This window comes from Hemibagrus wyckioides, linkage group LG07 (genome assembly GCF_019097595.1).
Source record: "Hemibagrus wyckioides isolate EC202008001 linkage group LG07, SWU_Hwy_1.0, whole genome shotgun sequence".
Lineage (NCBI taxonomy): Eukaryota > Metazoa > Chordata > Actinopteri > Siluriformes > Bagridae > Hemibagrus > Hemibagrus wyckioides.
In genome coordinates, this window is record NC_080716.1 from 7,350,380 (window position 1) to 7,370,619 (window position 20,240).

At 37.5% G+C, this 20,240-nt stretch overlaps 1 protein-coding gene across 5 annotated transcripts in view; it reads right to left on the reverse strand.

Annotated features, from left to right (window-relative positions):
* The window catches only part of astn1 (astrotactin 1), a 223,908-nt gene that overhangs the window by 115,088 nt on the left and 88,580 nt on the right, over positions 1–20,240 (reverse strand). For all 5 annotated transcript variants that reach the window (XM_058395830.1, XM_058395827.1, XM_058395829.1 and 2 more), the window contains 3 exons: positions 19,051–19,218; positions 11,747–11,831; positions 9,689–9,763 (listed from right to left, as the gene is read on the reverse strand). In XM_058395830.1, coding sequence (XP_058251813.1) covers positions 9,689–9,763; positions 11,747–11,831; positions 19,051–19,218 — 328 coding nt within the window. The remainder of the gene's footprint in view (positions 1–9,688; positions 9,764–11,746; positions 11,832–19,050; positions 19,219–20,240) is intronic.

A 20,240-nucleotide genomic window follows, 5' to 3' on the forward strand; every position in this document is an offset into this window, starting at 1 on the left:
ATATATAAAGAATGGGTCGCTCTATATATATATATAATTCATATATAGATAGATAGATAGATAGATAGATAGATAGATAGATAGATAGATAGATAGATAGATAGATAGACATGTTGACATTTCTTAATAAAGAACTTAATATTCAATGGGGTATCCTAATTCATCACATGACTATATATATATATATACATGATCAGTGTGTATATATGAGTGGTCATTTATACCAACTTCATGAACAATTAGACCCAAAATATCAGACTTAACAAACCCTTGTTTTGTTTCAGAAGGTTTAAAGAAAAATATTCAGCTGTTCACAAATATGAGTAATTAGCACTGTTTTTTTGAACACCAAACTCCTTAATATTCCTAGAACATTAATAGTCATAGAACAGAGTCAATAATTACTCATCCAGAACACACTAGATGATGCACAAAGCACTAATGACAACAACAATTTAACACATTGTTAGAGTACTCACATAACAGAAACAATGCATTCATAAGCACTGCTGAAGAATTTACGACATTTAGGAAACACCAGTTTCATAAGATTTTATATTTGGTCTATACATGACAGGACAGGACAACCTCTAACACTTATTGAGTTACATGACACAAAGTTGTAGAATGTATCCATAGTGCTTTATAAGAGTAAATGTGAAGTTTGAGGGTATTAAACACATCCAGCTGCCTAGCATGAGCTTGATAAATAGGAAACTGTTTAAAAATGAGACTCCATAACGATTTTAACACAAATTCCCAACACATTCATTTCCATGCTCCTTTAATATATACAATGTAAGTACAAATAAAAAAGGTATGATATTTTTTGCCAATACGTTATAACTGTATCAGCTTCTTACAAAAGCATGGAACTGAATGCTCAGTCAACTTGCAGTAAGAACATATGTTAATAAAAAAAACATGATATGGTGTGCAGCCTGGACCCAAAATGATTTCTGCCATAACAAAGACTTTGAGAAGAATGGACAAAGTTTGGCCCAGCAATTGCACAGCATTTAACCATTAGTGCATGAATGATGAATATAATGTCAGTGATCACAAGCGATTATATAAGAAAAGGGTAGGAATTTGTGTACATGTTAATAGGTAACAATAATAATAATAATAATAATAATAATAATAATAATAATAATAATAATATCACATTTAGAAGGGGAGATTTTTTTTATTATTATAAAAATCAGCAACTGTTTTGATTTGATAATAATTAAAATCCAACTGTATATTTTTTAGAAGATAATAAAATACAAGACAAATAGAAGATAATATTTTGTTAAGGTTGGCCACCACAGGCTGAAGAAACAGCTTTAATTCACCTGAGGCTCGGGTGTCTCTGAATCCTCTGGAGCTGTACTTGAGGGATGAGCACTATTCTTCAAAGATTTTCCCTCAACTGGTATGTTATTAACGCTGGTGGAAAGCGGCGCAAACATCTTCCACTGGTGCTTGAAATGGACTGAGAAAATTTGGTTCAAATTGGTTCAGTGTGCATGAGGTCAATTTCCAGTTAGTCAGATGACAGACAGATATAAAACACAGCTGCATCATCAGAAGCACGTACCCACCGTCCACCCCCTGTGCACACACGCTGGCTATCTATGGCGGTCTATGCTCTCACCTTCTGCACCATGGCTGCTTTTAGTAGTTGCACTGAGTAGGAACTCATCAGTACATTTTGCCAGGGTTTGCAGGAAGAAGTGAAGATTAAGTTAGCCTGTCATGACAACACCCTGACTCTGGACCAGCTCATCGACCTGGCCATCTGTTTAGACAACCTGCTGCATGAACGGTCCAACAGCAGGGGCATATTCATCAGTGCCAACCGGATCCCATGAGGCAAGTGAAATTGGTAAAAACATGAATCTTCAATGAAGAAAGGCAGATGTGTTTGTGAGCAGGTCTATGCCTAAACTCTGGCAGAACATTTATGTGCAGACTGTAGCAATCAACTGGATCCTCACTAACCCAGTGGAGATGCTTACATAAGCTATACACAGAGTCATTGCATATAATTATGGAGGCATAACTGAAAGGTATGAGCTTTATAAATCTGAAATCGCAACCAGATGAGAGGTGTTGCCTTGAGATGGATACAGTGAATGACATTGGCTATGTCAGATATGCAGATATTCATCAAAGCTGATTGAACCCACAGCCGTGACTCTATGGACATCATTTCACTGTCAGAGTTTGAGAAACAGGCTTCTATTTCGGTTTGTATTTCCTAATTCCACAAGTGTTTCCATCTGGATGTATTAGCTGATCATATACATGCTTTGCAACTGAAGTGAGGAAAGCGTACAGGCTCTTTGCTGGCAGTGCAACTCATGAGTATGTTCGTTCATAAGTAAGCATGTATTATATGAAGCGCTAAAGTACATCTAAGTACACTATTAAGTATATAAGGAAGTAACTAAATAAAAAATAAATAGAAAAAGTATTAAGCAAACATGTAATTATGTTAAGTTAGGCTAAGGTTGACAGTCAAGTCCCATAAATCCTATTTTAAAAAACCTTTGTATTTCTAATCCTAATCTGGATATATTTGAATATTTAATGTAACATCACTGTCAACGGCACAGGCTGCGCTGAAATAGCATAACCCCAATCAGACTGCAAAATGTAAGAGATTTCACACTTTTATCTTTTCTTTCTTCGACTGGTATAATTACCAACTGCTTCAAATGTGAAAGATCTGTGACAACTTGTACACTTGAAGATTGAAGCAGATCCCACGTATTAATGTGTCAGTTCACTGGCAGCCTGAATTATGTACAAGACCAAGAAGCTTTTGTCACATATACTGTACATTACAGCACAGTGACATTCTGTTCTTTGCATATCCCAGCTTGCTAGGAATTTGAGGTCAGAGCACCATGATGGAGCAGAGAGGGTTCAGGGCCTTGCTGAAGGGCCTTAATGTGGCAACTTGGCAGTGCTGGGGCTTAAACCCCTGCTTAAGGAAACAAAGCCTAACTATGTACTTCACATGTGATTCCCTAAATCACTAAGCTCCTTCATATATTGCCTCTTGTATGCTGTTTGGCAGGTGTACCAAAGTCTCACGCTTGCATCAGTGGATATCTCACCTAGATACTGTTCTCTGCACTCAAATGTAACTGTTGGACTTTGTTATATAGAGTTGTGTATGTGTCATGATTAATCCCACTATTGAGCTATCATCCAGTAGGCTTTCAGCTGAACACTGTCACTTCATTGATCTTTAGAGAAAGCACAGGCTAGAGGTCAATCTCGAGACCTAACCAGATTTCTTGTGGCACAGGATTAAACTTGTCAAGCTGTCAAAAGTCAGAATAGAGTAAAAAAGAATAGTCAGTTAAGTGGTAAGAAGCCAACCTCAGGCAAGTCAGATGATTGAGTATTAGGGGTATCACATGTCATAGACACAGATGGACATAAACTACCCTTTGTGCAATGTGATAAATGTCTAAAAGCTGTCCTGTTCAGCAGCCACAAGACTGAAACCTCTGGTTCAAGGTGACACGCATGCTGGAGCAGCTCAAAAACAAAGACCACAGGATAATAAACCATATATATATATATATATATACACTATATTGCCAAAAATATTCCCTCACCTGCCTTGACTCGCATATGAAATTAAGTGACATCCCATTCCTAATCCATAGGGTTCAATATGACGTCGGTCCACCCTTTGCAGCTATAACAGCTTCAACTCTTCTGGGAAGGCTGTCCACAAGGTTTAGGAGTGTGTTTATGGGAATTTTTGACCATTCTTCCAGAAGCGCATTTGTGAGGTCACACACTGATGTTGGACGAGAAGGCCTGGCTCTCAGTCTCCGCTCTAATTCATCCCAAAGGTGTTCTATCGGGTTGAGGTCAGGACTCTGTGCAGGCCAGTCAAGTTCATCCACACCAGACTCTGTCATCCATGTCTTTATGGACCTTGCTTTGTGCACTGGTGCACAGTCATGTTGGAAGAGGAAGGGGCCAGCTCCAAACTGTTCCCACAAAGTTGGGAGCATGGAATTGTCCAAAATGTCTTGGTATGCTGAAGCATTCAGAGTTCCTTTCACTGGAACTAAGGGACCAAGCCCAGCTCCTGAAAAACAACCCCACACCATAATCCCCCCTCCACCAAACTTTACACTTGGCACAATGCAGTCAGACAAGTACCGTTCTCCTGGCAACCGCCAAACCCAGACTCGTCCATCAGATTGCCAGATGGAGAAGCGCGATTCGTCACTCCAGAGAACGCGTCTCCACTGCTCTGGAGTCCAGTGGCGGCGTGCTTTACACCACTGCATCCGACGCTTTGCATTGCACTTGGTGATGTATGGCTTGGATGCAGCTGCTCGGCCATGGAAACCCATTCCATGAAGCTCTCTGCGCACTGTTCTTGAGCTAATCTGAAGGCCACATGAAGTTTGGAGGTCTGTAGCGATTGACTCTGCAGAAAGTTGGCGACCTCTTCGCACTATGCGCCTCAGCATCCGCTGACCCCGCTCCGTCAGTTTACGTGGCCTACCACTTCGTGGCTGAGTTGCTGTCGTTCCCAAACACTTCCACGTTCTTATAATACAGCTGACAGTTGACTGTGGATTATTTAGGAGCGAGGAAATTTCACGACTGGATTTGTTGCACAGGTGGCATCCTATCACAGTTCCACGCTGGAATTCACTGAGCTCCTGAGAGCGACCCATTCTTTCACAAATGTTTGTAAAAACAGTCTGCATGCCTAGGTGCTTGATTTTATACACCTGTGGCCATGGAAGTGATTGGAACACCTGATTCTGATTATTTGGATGGGTGAGCGAATACTTTTGGCAATATAGTGTATATATATATATATATATATATATATATATATATATATATATATATATATATATTTTTTTTTTTTTTTGGTTTATAATTTTGAGTGACGGAGGTCGTATTTAATCTGTGATATTATTTTCTTCTGTGTTGACAGTAAAATATGTTAAGATGAGTCTGTATGCTGAGAAGCCAATTAAAAAATAACAACTAAAACTCTTGTATACACCTGTGTATTTGTTTTATTCCATCTCTCTCTCTCTCTTTCTCTCCCGGGGAAAATGACAACATGAGACCAGGAAGAAAAAAATCATACAAAGCAAACAGCATACTGAGTGAATTTTAAGCGGGCATGGGGGGAAAGGGGGTGGGGGGGGTGCATAATAAAGCAGGCAGCAGTGGGATAAAAAAAAACAGTACTGTGCAAACCTCTAGTGTAGCCTCTGTAATCTGATTCTTAATATCAGACATACATTAATCACATATCTGGTGATAAACTGTGTCAGAAAGGCCAGTGAAACAGTTAAAGACACTATTTCAAAGACTTTGCATTTTTTTGTATCCAAATAGTTTCATTTGCATTTATTAAAGTGCCAAGCTAGCATAATAAAAGGGCAAGGATAGGATTGACACTTGGGGTCATTTTAAGAATTAAATGACAATATAAAACAGCTATAAATGCAAAGGCTTAATTACATCCAATTATACTTCCCTTATCAAACTTCTGTGGGTAATGAACATAACTCTGTCTAGCACCTGCCTTTATGTGGAGCATTAAATGCCTGTGCATGATTCTAATTTAGTAAATGTATTAAACCTGTATTATCTCACTGTCTTCATCAGAGTGACAAATATGTTATTATATATATATATATATATATATATATATATATATATATATATATGTGTGTGTGTGTGTGTTGGTTTGTGGAACAGTCCATAATTAAGCAGTAAGCCACTTCTGAAAACATTAATAGTATGCAATATATTATGATATCCTTATATGCTACTCAAAAACAAATCATTATGGGAGATTATGGGACAATTTCCAAAAAGGTAAAGCCTGGCATTTTCCCTGTTGAGTTATCTTATATCTCTAAATTTTCACTGTGAGGAAAAGAAAATGCTGCAGAAAACTGACAGTATTTATTTTACAAAATTGTACTGTACACAAGTGGGCATTTAAAGCAATCCAGAGATATACAGTAAAATACCAGAAAAAGCATTAAAGAGTGGGATTCTAGGTATGAGAGACAGCAAAGCTTCTCTACCTCAAGATCTGACCTGATCTTTATTTTAGCTATTAGCTACAAGCAAACGCAAACCTTTCACACGTTTTGATGTTTGTAATGAAGTTTGCAATGGCCATAACACCTAGGTTAAAATGACTATGATGAGGTTCTTGTGTCATGAATCATGAATCTCTCGATAGCCTGGTAAGTTTTATACAAGGGTGTGCATACTTATGCAACCAGGTTTTTGCAGATTTTTTGTTTTTTTTTTTGTTTTTCCCCTTTGTTTCTGATAGCAACAAGAAAAGAAGTGAGAAGTGATGGCTGAGAATGTCATGCATAAAATGTCATGAGCTCAAATCCCAGCAACACCAAAGTAATGATTTAACTGCTCGAGTGCATCCAAGAATTTATTTTATTTTGTTTTGTAATTTAAAAAAAAAATCATCCAAATGAACATTTCATTTCATTGTCTGTACCGCTTCTCCGATCTATACTCGGGTCACGGGGAGCCTGTGCCTATCTCAGGCGTCATCGGGCATCAAGGCAGGATACACCCTGGACGGAGTGCCAACCCATCGCAGGGCTCACACACACACTCATTTACTCACACAATCACACACCACGGGCAATTTAGAGACTCCAATCAGTCTAGAAGCATGTCTTTGGACTGTGGGAGGAAACTGGAGCACCCAGAGGAAACCCACCAAGCACAGGGAGAACATGCAAACTCCACACACACAGTCAAAATCATTTAAATGTATCTACAGTATGTATTTCAAATTCACAGTATATTACTGAAAACATTATGATATATATTAGTGATATACTGTACAAACCTCCCTGCAAACAGATCACCATACTTCACTTTAAAAATCATTTTAGATATATTTACTATAAATTCATTGCTGTTACAGCAGTACATTCCAAGCAAAGAATAAAAATTTTCTTTAAAAATATAAAGCTGCATGTTCCCAAAAAAATCTAGAGTATTCAATAACAGGAAGCTGTCTGAACCCGAGCATCCAGAATCAGAAACTGGGTTTCTTTTAAGCTCTTTGCCACATAAATATAAAAACAGTAAAGTGAATTGGAATACAAGGTTATGTCAAAGTGTTCATATATTACACTGAAGAGTTGAAAGATGGCAGAGCTTTCTTTTATATTAAGAAAAAAACCTTGAAAAAGGAAAACAGTACATGTTTATACAACACTATTATGCACATTACATTTGAAGCTTTTTCAAATATTCAACAAAATCCAACTATAATGCTGAAAAAGAGAATACAAAATCTTTTATTGAAAAAAAAAAAAAAATTAATTAAACCTGAGATCATTCTTTTAGCGTTTCAGCTCCAGCTCTGTAATGTATATAGAAGAACAGAATATAAGCCTCATATAAGCAGTGTAAAATACTGGTGTTTAAGTTTGCTTAAAAATAGAACAATTAATCATCTCTCTGCGCTTTGTGCATATATTCAGGTGAGATCTATATTGGCAACTTCTTCAGGTGTAACAAAGCGCTTAATCACCAAAACACACACCGATAAAGTGCCAGGAGCTAAGCACTGAACCGAACGCAGCTTCGCCCCTCCTGAATGAAAAACTATTTTTTATAAATAAAGCAAATTATATGTGTGAAAAAGCCTTTTTGCAGACTGGTGCACAGCGGTTAATTACATCAGGACTCAAATCATTAAGCATAGTTACTGAATTATCCTTGATTAAAATTCCAAGACATGGCTGTCACATTCAGTGTCATGTTCCTCTATATTTTGATTATTATACGGATTAATTACTAAATTGCAGTCATGTACTTGTTAGGTTATACAGTCTTATTTTTAATAGTCAGTTTTCTTCCACTTGTTTTCATGTATTCAGTATTCATGGATAAATTATAAGCAAGTTCGAATGACAAAAATTAACCAAAAAATGCTTTGGCGCTTTGGCACTGGCCAAGGTTGAGAAATTATGATAAAAGCTAATGGGCACAGATTTTATTAAATAATTGGTGAGATGGAAAATGTGTATAATCCATTCTCCCATGAGTGTGTGTTTGGCTGGTGGTCTTCAAATCTAATATCGCTCTTTTCCAGGATATTTTACATGACAGAAGCTGTTTGATTAAACTAGAAGCCTGACATTTACATTTTAGCTTGTCAAATGTTAGGAAATGCATTACAATGTGTGTCTGGGAAAATCCACCGGATGTGGCTGAATTCCAAGGGAAAAAAAGGAAATCTGGTTTTGACCAAAGTGCATTTTTCTGCCAAATAACATGTCCTGACATGACAGCACTATTTTATTTTAATTGCATATAATTTGCCTTGGCCATCTGCATGCAGAGATGGTGTTGCGTTCGGAACCATTTTCACCAGAACACTGGTGTTCCGTTACACCGGCACAACGGAAATGGACTTTTTTAATGAGTATAAACAGATGAAATATTTTATGGCTGAAAGTCTGATAGAGGGATGAATATAAATGTAAAATTTACACTTTGGCATTTTTATTCAAAATGATTAATTTATGAGACATTTTTGTTGGATAACCTTATTCAGAATTTTAGTGGTTGAAGATTAGGCCTTTAAATCTTTGATGCTTATGAAGAAGCACTTGGGGCGTCTCAGAGAGCAGAAATGGGTTTGATCACCATTTACTTTGAAGATATAAACATCTGTGTGATAAAAAAAAATACTTTCCTTTGAGCCATTGAGCATAAATCTGGTAATAGAATTAATCTGGTGAAAGAGTTAATCTGTCTAAACTGTCTAAAAACCTTGTGAGGCCCAAGTTTTTATAGTTATGTGCCATAGTGAAATGAGCCTGATCAAGTCAGACTGTGATAAGATCAGCAGTCAGAATTTTTTCTTGCACTGCTCCTGTTCTGTCATCACCATCAACACAGAGAAGAGCACTTACACAGACTGTATAAAGTTTTGAAATGATTAAATGAACTAATAAACTGAAGAAGAGAGCTGAATAAATCAGTGATCATTTCCAGACTGATGGCAGCGTGAACAGAGATCAGTGAAGTGAAGAGACAGTGACGAGGCTTCGCTTAAAATGTTGTGAGTAAAATGTTTTCTAGCTCAGGTAATGAGACACACACTGATGTGAATGATGCTGATAATCTGATCACTCATTTCTCATTGTAGACTATTAAAAATGTTTGTACAAATCTGACAGTAGCATGTTCATACAGAAAGAGATCAGGTTTGTAAATGTAGAGGTGGGTGAAGCATCATTCAGATAAATGTGACACTTTTCATATTCACTATTAAGTGTGATGATTAATATTTAAACGCTTAAAGTTCACTGCTGCTTGAGATACATGACAAAGGTAACCTATTTCAGTTCAGAAAAACCTGGAACATTTTACATGTTACATTTTGACCATGTGATGGGTTTTTCCAGGTTGTCTCACACACATGTAAAAGCTTCACAGAATAGAATACATGAAAACAATTCAGTAACAGTTGTGTTGGGATTATGTTACAGGTGTGGTTTAAATCTACGGTTCATGGTTTTATTGCTTGGAAAAACAGAAGTAAAATAGTCAGACACCAAAAGCTATTTAAAATATGTTGACTTCAATGATTAAAAAAAAAAACCAGGACTGTCAGTGTTCTTACCTGAAGATGCGGTCAGACGGCTGCTCCCCCATCACCAAGTCAAAACCACGCTGGAAAATGGTGTATGGCCAAGGACTGGGAACAAAACAAAATCAGGCTGCTGTGTTATTTTTCCCATTTCTCATAAATCCTCCCACTCATCATTGTAGCGTTTGACCTCAAAACTCTTTAAAATTGTACCTACTCAAAACCAGCACTGGACATTTCCATTAAACCTATGTAGGTATGATACAGAATGCAGTTTTTTTAATGACAATTGCTATTTTCCTGCAAACAACCCTACATATTTACCCACATCACTCTCTCAGTCAGCTTAGTGCAACTGTCATGATTTGTACACAGTGAAAAAAACAGGTTTGTCTTACTATCCTTGCAAAGGCCTCCTGCTGATGGAGCTGTTTCAGGACCTTTTTTAGATAAAAGAATGCCCCATGAAGGTCAAAACTGTAAGATATTCCAATCATTGTGATATTTGGTCACCATCATGTCTTTCTGATAGACACTGTTACTAAGGCACCTTTCCCTGCTGGGCATGTAGTGTAGAGCAGTGAGTGGAATGATGCAGGTATTTAGGAAGTGACAGAGCTGAGTGTGGTGGCAGCTGGAGGGTCAGAGACTGAGAAGAGCAGACAAGGAGACAATGACTTTCATAGAAAGCAGTAAGAACCATCAGAGGCTGCTTCTTGATGGCAACGATCTGTTTTGTAAATATTAAATTGTCTCCTTTAGGACTTGACATATAGAAAATTTTTCAGGAACACGATGACTTTTGGCCAAATGCTATCACAAATGCCATTTGGGCAAAACCTTTATCAGTGAAAAGGCTATGAACGTAAGGTTCAGCATAGGAAATATTTAGGTCCTTCGAAACTTTTAAACTTTTTTCTTTTTTCCCCCCTTGACAGATTTCTTTTTGCCTCCCTGAGGTGTTAGGTCCAATTAAATAATCTTCACACCTTCTCAGCATGCCACTCAGCACGCAAACCCCTCACCATCATGAGCTATGCGCTTCCCTGCTGCCTATCTTCCCAATTGTTCCAATCAGATTTCTAATTAACAGATCCATCTCACCAACCATCATCACTCCCATCTCACTTCCAATTACAAACGCCAAGGTTTTCCACACCTCTGAGTCTTAAACACTCCAGAACAACAGCCTGAAATACTGACAAGCAAATGTGAAACTCTGTTTGGCAAGAAACTAACTCTAATTAACTTCGTATGTAGTAAATGCTGCTCTTTAGAGGATTCTGCAAGCTTTTTTTTTTTTTTGCTTTTGGTCTGTCCAAATATTTTCATAATTCGAGGCATTTTGGTCAGTTATCTGAATTTTTAGTGAATTTTTAAATCTACGATCTAAGAGTTCACTTGCGATGTTATAGTTCTGCAAATGAAGCTGACTTAGGAACAGGATGCCATCTGTTTAATGGCTTGTAAGACTCTCATCTTGAAGACTGTTCCTGTTATATCTTTTTTTTTTTAGCATATCTAAGACGACTTGTTATGGGTGTGCAAGTGAGGGAATTTAAAGTGATAACAAGCAAGCACGCTATAGAAATCCCTTTTCTAGATACCTATTTGCATAATAGCCCATGGCTTATTTAGCAGAGCAGTTCATTATGGTTTTATATGTTTAGGAAAAATTCCAAAATTAGAGAGAGAGAGAGAGAGAGAGAGAGAGAGAATGGTATACGAAATGAAAAACGGCTTCTGTTATTAATGTTCATTTTTGCCCCTTTTTTCCACAAATTGGTTATACAACTACTCCAGCATGAGGAGGGTGAAAAACAAATGCTTCTTTTTGGACTGTTGCTAATGCTGTGCAACACACTCAGAAGAAATCGCTATCTACCCTCTTCCACACACACGAGCTCACCCTGTGATTGGCTTGTGTCCCTGTGATTGACAGGACAGAGAGATAATTCATAATTCGGGGACTCATGATCTCTGGGTTTACGGGTGAATGTTTTTCTGTGAGGTTGTTCATCCTTTACTGACTATCATGTCCAAGATATACAACGGAATAAAATGAAGTGATTTTAAATTCAGCTTACTCACCCCTGATTTGGTCCCCATTCATTGCGTATGCAGAGATGCTTGTGCACAGGGTCTTTCATATATCCGTCAAAACACTGGCATTCACCTGTGAAAATGAAGCGCAGATTTAAAGTGTGCTACCAGCAGGTGACATCCACAACATAATAATTCAGTTAATACTAATGCAGCACTCTATAATTGCAGTGTTGCTCCACAGGGGATCAGGCAGGATTGTAATGGAGGCTTTAGCGTGATCTTACCTAAATCTCACAAAGCCCTATTCCTCATTAATGACCTGTATAACATGTCACTAGCAATGCACACGGCCATTCATTCACATGGACACTCATTCACATTCAGTCAGGATCGGTTCGAGAGAAGCAGACACGCTGCACTCATTGCTAGCTTTGCGGATAAAAGCCTTAGCATAATTTCTGATGTTCACCTACTGCAAAATGTAAATACCCTATACTCTACTGAAGTCCCTGCTGCATTCATTAAACTGTCTGATTGCTTGTCCAGGCTGCTCGAGGACAGACATCAGAGCCACACTCAGCTTTGATTATTTGTAGAGAAACCTGACTGTAAAATCTCGCAATTACTGTTGCAGCTCATATTATTATTGTTTCTTGTTGTTTGAAGGGATCAAAATCAAATACCAACTTCAATAAGTGTGTGTTATTGTATAGTTCAAAACTTGTTCAGGGCTGCTTTGACTAGCCTGCCAAAGCTAGCTAATTATCCAGGCAGTTTACATGTTCTGTGCTAGAGCAGGAAATATAAACAATGTGCAGAGTAAAGCAGAATAATATGATTTAATTATCCATACACAACTATACACCAATCAGGCATAACATTATGACCACCTGCCTAATATTGTGTTGTTCCCCCTTTTGTTGCCAAAACAGCCCTGACCCATCATGCACTGTGTATTCTGACACCTTTCTATCAGAACCAGCATTAACTTCTTCAGCAGTTTGAGCAACAGTAGCTGGTCTGTTGGATCGGATAACACGGGCCAGCCTTCGCTCCCCACGTGCATCAATAAGCCTTGGCCGCCCATGACCCTGTCACCGGTTCATCACTGTTCCTTCCTTGGACCACTTTTGATAGATACTGACCACTGCAGACTGGGAACACCCCACAAGAGCTGCAGTTTTGGAGATCCTCTGATCCAGTGGTCTAGCCACCACAATTTGGCCCCTCATCAAACTCACTCAAATCCTTACGCTTGCCCATTTTTCCTGCTTCTAACATCAACTTTGAGGACAAAATGTTCACTTGCTGCCTAATATATCCCACCCACTAACAGGTGCCATGATGAGGACTTAATCAGCCTTATTCACTTCATCTGTCACTGCTCATAATGTTATGCCTGATCGGTTTATCCTGCCATGATGCCAAGTGATGTTTACTCTGATTGTATTTTATTACTGTACGTTTCAACCATAATGATTGTGAATTCGAGCTGCAATTCAAGACATTCAGCACTTCCGCATTGTTCTGTGCTTGTTTATGTCTCCACTAGTGCTTGTTTAGATTCTGGTCTTTTTTCCACCCGTGTCTTGTCTCTGGTAGTTTGATTGCCAGCATGTGCTTTGAGGTTACTCCTTGATTACATTGTATATTGGTGATTCAAATCTGAGATCTAGTATAGTGAATCTAGTTTTGAATCTCCAGGTGATTTGCACTCTCTGACCCATGTCATCTAGAAACCCCGCCCCCTTTCCCCTTGATGCGTGTTCACATATTTCCATCACGGCAAATAGAGAAAGTTTTGAGTTAATTAATGCAAAATAAAATCTAGCACTGTATATTGAGCTCACAAACTTAAAAAGGCTTACTTATTATTAAGTAAGCCTTTAACGAAGTGTCACATTTTACAAATAATTTTACAGTGATGAAAATTAGAAAGCGATTAAATATACTCAAATATTTTTTCTGTCACAGCAAGCAGTTTCTGACTGCACAGCTTATATTATTACTGCTCCCTTCACCTAAAATGGTGGAACCGCTCACTTTTCTTTCTATTTAAGACCATCAGGTCTAGAAATTTGAATTATTATTATTATTTTTTTTAATGATACAAGCAGAGAAAAAATAAATATCTAACTGTGCTTACTGGAATTTGTTGAAATCATGAAAGAACTGTTTTCTACTATTCTCCCAGCATGCACTTTCAAAAGCATGACCTTTTCCAAAAGCTTACAGTGTTCTGTAAGAACAATTTAACAAGCCAACACTGCTGCAAAACATGTACTTAAATGCTGTAAAAGTGGCTTTAGTGTGCAGTACAGCATAAGTGTACCGGTTGTGATGCTATGAAGTGTGCTGTAGATAGTCTCTGAGTGCTGCTGCTGTATTTGATGTATACAGGGCCATCGGCTTGTTAATCAGCACTGCAGATGTGTCCCACCCTCCCAGTCACTCAGACTGACACTAATCTGTTTTGTCAGGTCACAGTGTAAGTGTGTCAGTTGTGATTTGTTGGTACAGGACTGATAAGGATGCACTCTGAATCGTGGAATGACCAAATAAATGAGATTTCAAATATGTGATATTTCAAATATCAAAGAGTGAAGCAGGCAGCATCATTTTACCTTCTATTTTCAATTCACTTTACAACATGAACCTGATGGACAAAAATATCTGATCTTCTTTTACTCGTAACCAGAGACAAGCCAGTCTAATGGCTGCACAAAAGCCTAACATTTTACCACTAGAAGTCTAGACACTGCTCAATTCATTCTAAAAGCATAAACAATAAGACAATTATTATTGTCTAAATTCTATATTATATTATATTATATTATATTATATTATATTATATTATATTATATTATATTATATTATATTATATTATATTATATTATATTATATTATTATTTAACTGCAGAAATGTTTGGGAATATCATAAGCAACCAGCTGTGTGTATAAGATTACATTAAAAAAAAGGTGCTTTCCATTTCATGTTGATAATAATGTTGAAACAGCTGTGGTGTGAATTATTTATTGTTTATTAACTGTTTTGCTTTTCTTTTAAATCTGAGCATCCATACACAGACTTTGACAAAAAATGTTAATATTATACCCTAGTACAGCTGAAATATTGAACCAGTAGTCTGAAGGTGTGCATTATTTTGGTCTAACTGCACGGCTCAGAGTGCTTCCAGTTGTAATACATACAAAACAGGTTAATAGTAATGTGCTGTTTTTAATACTTCATTGTTTCTATGGTAGCAGCTCTTACACAGAGACGTGTATAGCAGACACTCCTTATAAACAAAGTACTAATAAAATAAAAAATAAAACTAGTAATAACAAAACATTAAAACGAAACGTGCTTGTTTGGAAACATTTATAGAAGTAGTCTCTAGTGTTAGAACTTCATAAGAGCCACAGTGCTTTGGAAAGTTTTCCTGAGCTGTAAAGTCTTCAGAACAGACAATCCTTCATGTCTTCATGCTTCTCGCTTTGTGCACAGGGGCATTGTCATGCTGGATCAGGTTTGGGCCTCTTGTTTCCAGTGACAGGAAACTGCAGTGCAACAGTATGCATAGAAAGTCTAGACAATTGTGGGATTCCAGGTTGGTAAGCAACATCCTGGGACAGCAACACATGGGTGTGATAGTTAAAAAAAAAAATATAGGTATAAAAGTGTAGCTTGTATTACTATAGCAATATAGTATACTCATGTATACAGTTCACTGATTTGCAGTATTATGCTTTAAACCTGTTTCTGATGGAGTTATTATATTAGCATACCTGATTTTCACCATGCTATTTAATCTGCCAGGATTTTTTTTAAACTAAGGCTCTTTACTTCACAAATATATGTAAGCTCTATATCCCTTTCCCTTCCAGTCAGTTGGTTATTTCAGTAATTTAATTTGTGTTCATCTTCACCACTGGTTTAGTTGAGTAAGCAAAAATTGCATAATGTTCATCTGTCTCCCATATCACCACGGCGAGTGCTAGCAAAGACACAAATGCTACAACTATTCTGCATATGCTGATGGGACTGAATATAAAAATCTAAGTGATTTACTAATTTTCTTTAGAGCTCATGGTCACTGCAGCTTTGTATGAGTTCATGATGCAGATACACAAAGATGATCAAGAAAAAATAAACTGAGCTGCTGATTTTAAAAGCTGCTGAAATGTGAGATTGCATAAAAAAGTTAACTTTCAAACCTTAAGAGTTACACACCTCTACACAGAGATTCTTCAACAGTTCAAGTAGGTGTGACAAATAAAGTGTGTGATGTATTGTGTCAAATCCAGAGCTGTATTATTCCTATTTAAACAGCCTTAAAATTCATATTACGCATGTGAACAGTGGATTTGAGTCAGTGGTTCTATGATGAAGTGTTAAAGGCTGATCATTTTAGATGTAGCTGACTGAACTCCAGACTGTAGGTCTTAATGGACAAGCTCTGACTCATGCTGAAAAGTTAAGAAAGCTTCAAAGCCGAATGCAAAAATATCCTATACAATTTTTTTTTTAAAGCCTGAAATCCACCAACACATGGTGAAATCCAGCCTACACAGAAGGAGACATCCTGACTGCTGAGTGAGATATAACCTTATCCTGTTTTCACAGCTTTGGCTTAAACCGGCACACATCCTTAAAAGATCTGTAAAGTGCCTACATGTGATAAAAAATGATGATGATAATAATAAAAAGTTCCGAAAAATAATAACTCGCATTAACTTTCATTAAGTTCTCATTTCAGAGGCTCAGGAAGCAGGCCATGGCTGAGTTTCTTTGACATGATGCTAACAGAGCCCATGCATCTCCCATTTCATTTAAGCCACAATAATATTCTTCACTAATGTGTTCATATCAGAAATAAAACATACAATGAAAATGAAGCAGAACAAAAACAGTGAGCAAACAGCTACATCAGTGCATTGCTCCCTCAGGGATAATCATTCTGTTTAGAATTTTTCATCATTTGCTTGACTATTTATTTTAAATTTGTCACATAAACCACTATAAACTCACATAATATCAGCTATCCAAGTGTCTGTTTTGTTTTTTGTTTATATAATACATAAAGCACAGTGACTCCTCCACCCCAGGATTTCTAGTCAGACAGAAAACTAAAATGTGAGAAAAGCCTAGTGTGTTTTCTTGTGAAGATCCATTCATTTTGCTATTTTCTAGAGAAATGGCATCTGTAATGTAATGAAGCCTCTCACAGCATTGTCACATTTTAAAGTGCACTTATTTAGCTAAGTTTCTAGACTCGGACAATGCTTTTTTTTGTTTTGTTGCTTGCAGTGAATTGCCAGATTATTTACTTGACACAGCACTGCACAAAATACACAGGTCAATGAAATATTGACTCTGAACATAAAAAAAATGCTTTTTGAGCAGAATAAGCAGGATTGCTATGGGAATAACCTTAAATACAACACCACTGACTTCTGTGCAGTATTTAAACTTGCACTTGCCAGAAAGCTATCAGAGCTATTGGATTTGTGTGGAAAAGGCTGGTTGTGTTCTATTACCTGTTAATGTTTAAAGTTTTAGGTCCTAAAGCCACGATAATTCCCTCTCTCTCCCTGACCTCAAAGAGCTCCATTAATCAATTGAACTGTAGTGCACGGATCAGGTAGCCGTGTGCACCGTGTGCTGTGTTCCTGTTCAATAAATGTCTGCATCTGTCGCATGCTCTCTCTCTCTCTCTCTCTAATGTGCTTAGAAACCTCAGATACTGTCGCTTCCCATCCACGTTTTCATCAGTATCTTCTCCCACTGCTTTGATTGAGGCTGTCGTACAGCTTCCACCTCCTCCATTACAGATATCCACCCTCTGATCCTGTGGCCCGGCTCTTACCAAGGCTTTCATTAAGAATGTGGCATACCGAAAGCACAATGCAATTACTGAAGCGAAGCAGTGCCAAGGCCTCATCTGTTAGATTTCATTTACTAGAAAACCAAGGCTGTGTTCCCACTGGCCTAACTTGTGATTCATTTAGGCTTGGCGAATTCGCCATTCAACGTTCGCTAGAGACGGTAGCTGCTTTGTATTAGAGATGCAAACACGAGAGGAAACTTTTTTTTTCTTTTCCAGAGGTGCAATGGAATGGTTGTGATGGAATTTACTGTAGCTCAGTTAAGGATTATTAGAGTCATGTCTATAAAACAATTTTGTCAACAGTTCTGGTCATTAAAATGAACAAACCTATAAACTGGAATAAATATGACGCTACTGAAAAAAAAATCAAATAAGTCTTCATTAAAATCCTATAATGGAGGCAGGAAAACATTTCTCTCGTATTAAAATATACAATTAACACAAACAGATTTGTGCTTTATGAAAGCACAAATGATTTCCTGACCTGATTTTCATTTAAATGTTGGTTGCACCTTTGAGAATAATACAAATTCTGAGATGCAGGATAGAAAACCTCTTAATTTAGTATTCACTCCCTAATACTGTACATGACGATTTTCAGCTAAATTAGTGGGTCTCTCTTTTATCTCCTTTCCTTAAGGGATCTAGCTCATAACTTGTGCTGCCAAAAGACACTGATTATCTCTGACAGGGTGACTACTGCTCAGCTCAGGTCTTTGCTGATTAAGCGTGTTTCTACACTCAGAACCTGCTGAGAGGTTCCTATGACTAATTACGAAAAACGCATTTTCAACAAACAAGCAAATCGTGCTTGTTCAATTGAGTATATAATAAGTCCAATACAAAAACAGTTACAAATAAAAAGGAAAGAGCAGAAAGGGAAAATCAGGATATCCCCTGAAGTTACAGACTGTTCTAGAAAATGACTTTGACCCTCGTTACTTACAGCATTATGGATTCCCTGGGAAACAAGTTAGTTCCTATTAAAACAGCTTCCTTTTCCCTTACATGTAATAATAACACTGAAAATTGTAGCTAATCGTTTTACTGAGAAGTCCTTTGTCCTAAAAACTGAACAGCTTTACCTCTGACTGATCCAAAGTCTTGGAATATGTGCAATTAGCTGTTACTATAGAAACTGTACTGTATTGTATTGTATCATTAATACAAACCTGACACTATTACCATCAATATTTTGTTAAGGTTCTTGGACTCTTGGCCATTATTATATTTTATATTATACTGAAATGGAATTATTTTACACACTTCATAAACTGGGCAACCTTTCTTTGCCTTTATGAAAAATCAAGCATTAATAAAGCACAAGCTAGGTAATAACACTGACTTTTTTTTGCAATACTTCATATGTCTTGGAATAAAAAAAAGACTGGTTCACTATGGTTATAGCCACTGGTTTGTGATATTTGAAGGGTGGTGTGTGTGTGTGTGTGTGTGTACCTGTGTCAGGATCACACTGGTGTTCGCAGGGGTCAACAAGGCGCCGACCACACAGCTCACTAAGCCACGGCCCGCTGGCATTCTGCTGATAGTAGAGCAGCACCTGAGCAGGGTTGAGCCAATCGGAGGCATCCAGCTGACTGCCCTGTAACAGGACAAACCTGGAACCTGCAGAGAGAACCACACCCTGGACCATGAGAATGAACACATGATACTGTACAGATCAGTAGAGAAATCTTTTTTTTAACTTCCTAAAACATCAGGAGAACAAGGACTACACGTCTCATGTTAATAACATATCTTTGGTATTATTTTCATTGTAGTACAACACTGTAGTATAATATGCATCAAGAGGAATAGTGTTACTGTATACTATACCCAGAATGTAAAAATTCCTGCATTAGAAACCAGTTGTGTAGATTTTTATTACAATAGTTAAAGCTTACTTAAGTATAATGCATATTTCTACTCTGTTCGGTGCTGGATGACAGGTCAAACTGTGAAACAGTGTCAAGGTTAATGAAAAAGTGTACAGGAATGAATTCCTGTGAAGTAAAATACCATTCAGTGAAGGAATGCCTCATACAACTGCTGTGTTTTAGGTACCTGAGCAGCTTAAGTATAATAACCTGCGATGCACTTTTGTCTAATAAACTAATAAACACTTTGAAATCTCTTCAAATGTGTATATGCCTTTGCACTCCTGAACATTTATATCTGCTGTATTATGGGACATTGCACTATATCACATGCTCTTAATGTTTAATTTTTAATAATCTGTAAGTTACCTCCACAGATAAACAAGCCTAAACATAAGACAAGTACATAACTACCGTATATAAAATACACAATATAACCAAATGTTTGTGGATATCTAACCATCGCACCCATATCTAGCTCTTCCCCAAACTCTAAACTGGGGGAGGTGGTAGCTCAAGTGGTTAAGGCTCTGAGTTGTTGATCGGAAGATTCAAGCTCTGACACCGCCAATCAAGGCCCCCAACCTTGCTTCAGGGGCGCTGCATCATAGCTGACCCTGTGCTCTGACCCCAACCCTCCAAGGAAGAAAGAATTTCACTGTGCAGTATTGTATATGGGACAAATAAAGGCTACTTAACTTAACTTGGAAACAAACACAGGCATGCAATAGCATAGAATGTCATTACAATTTCCCAGTACTGGAACTAAGC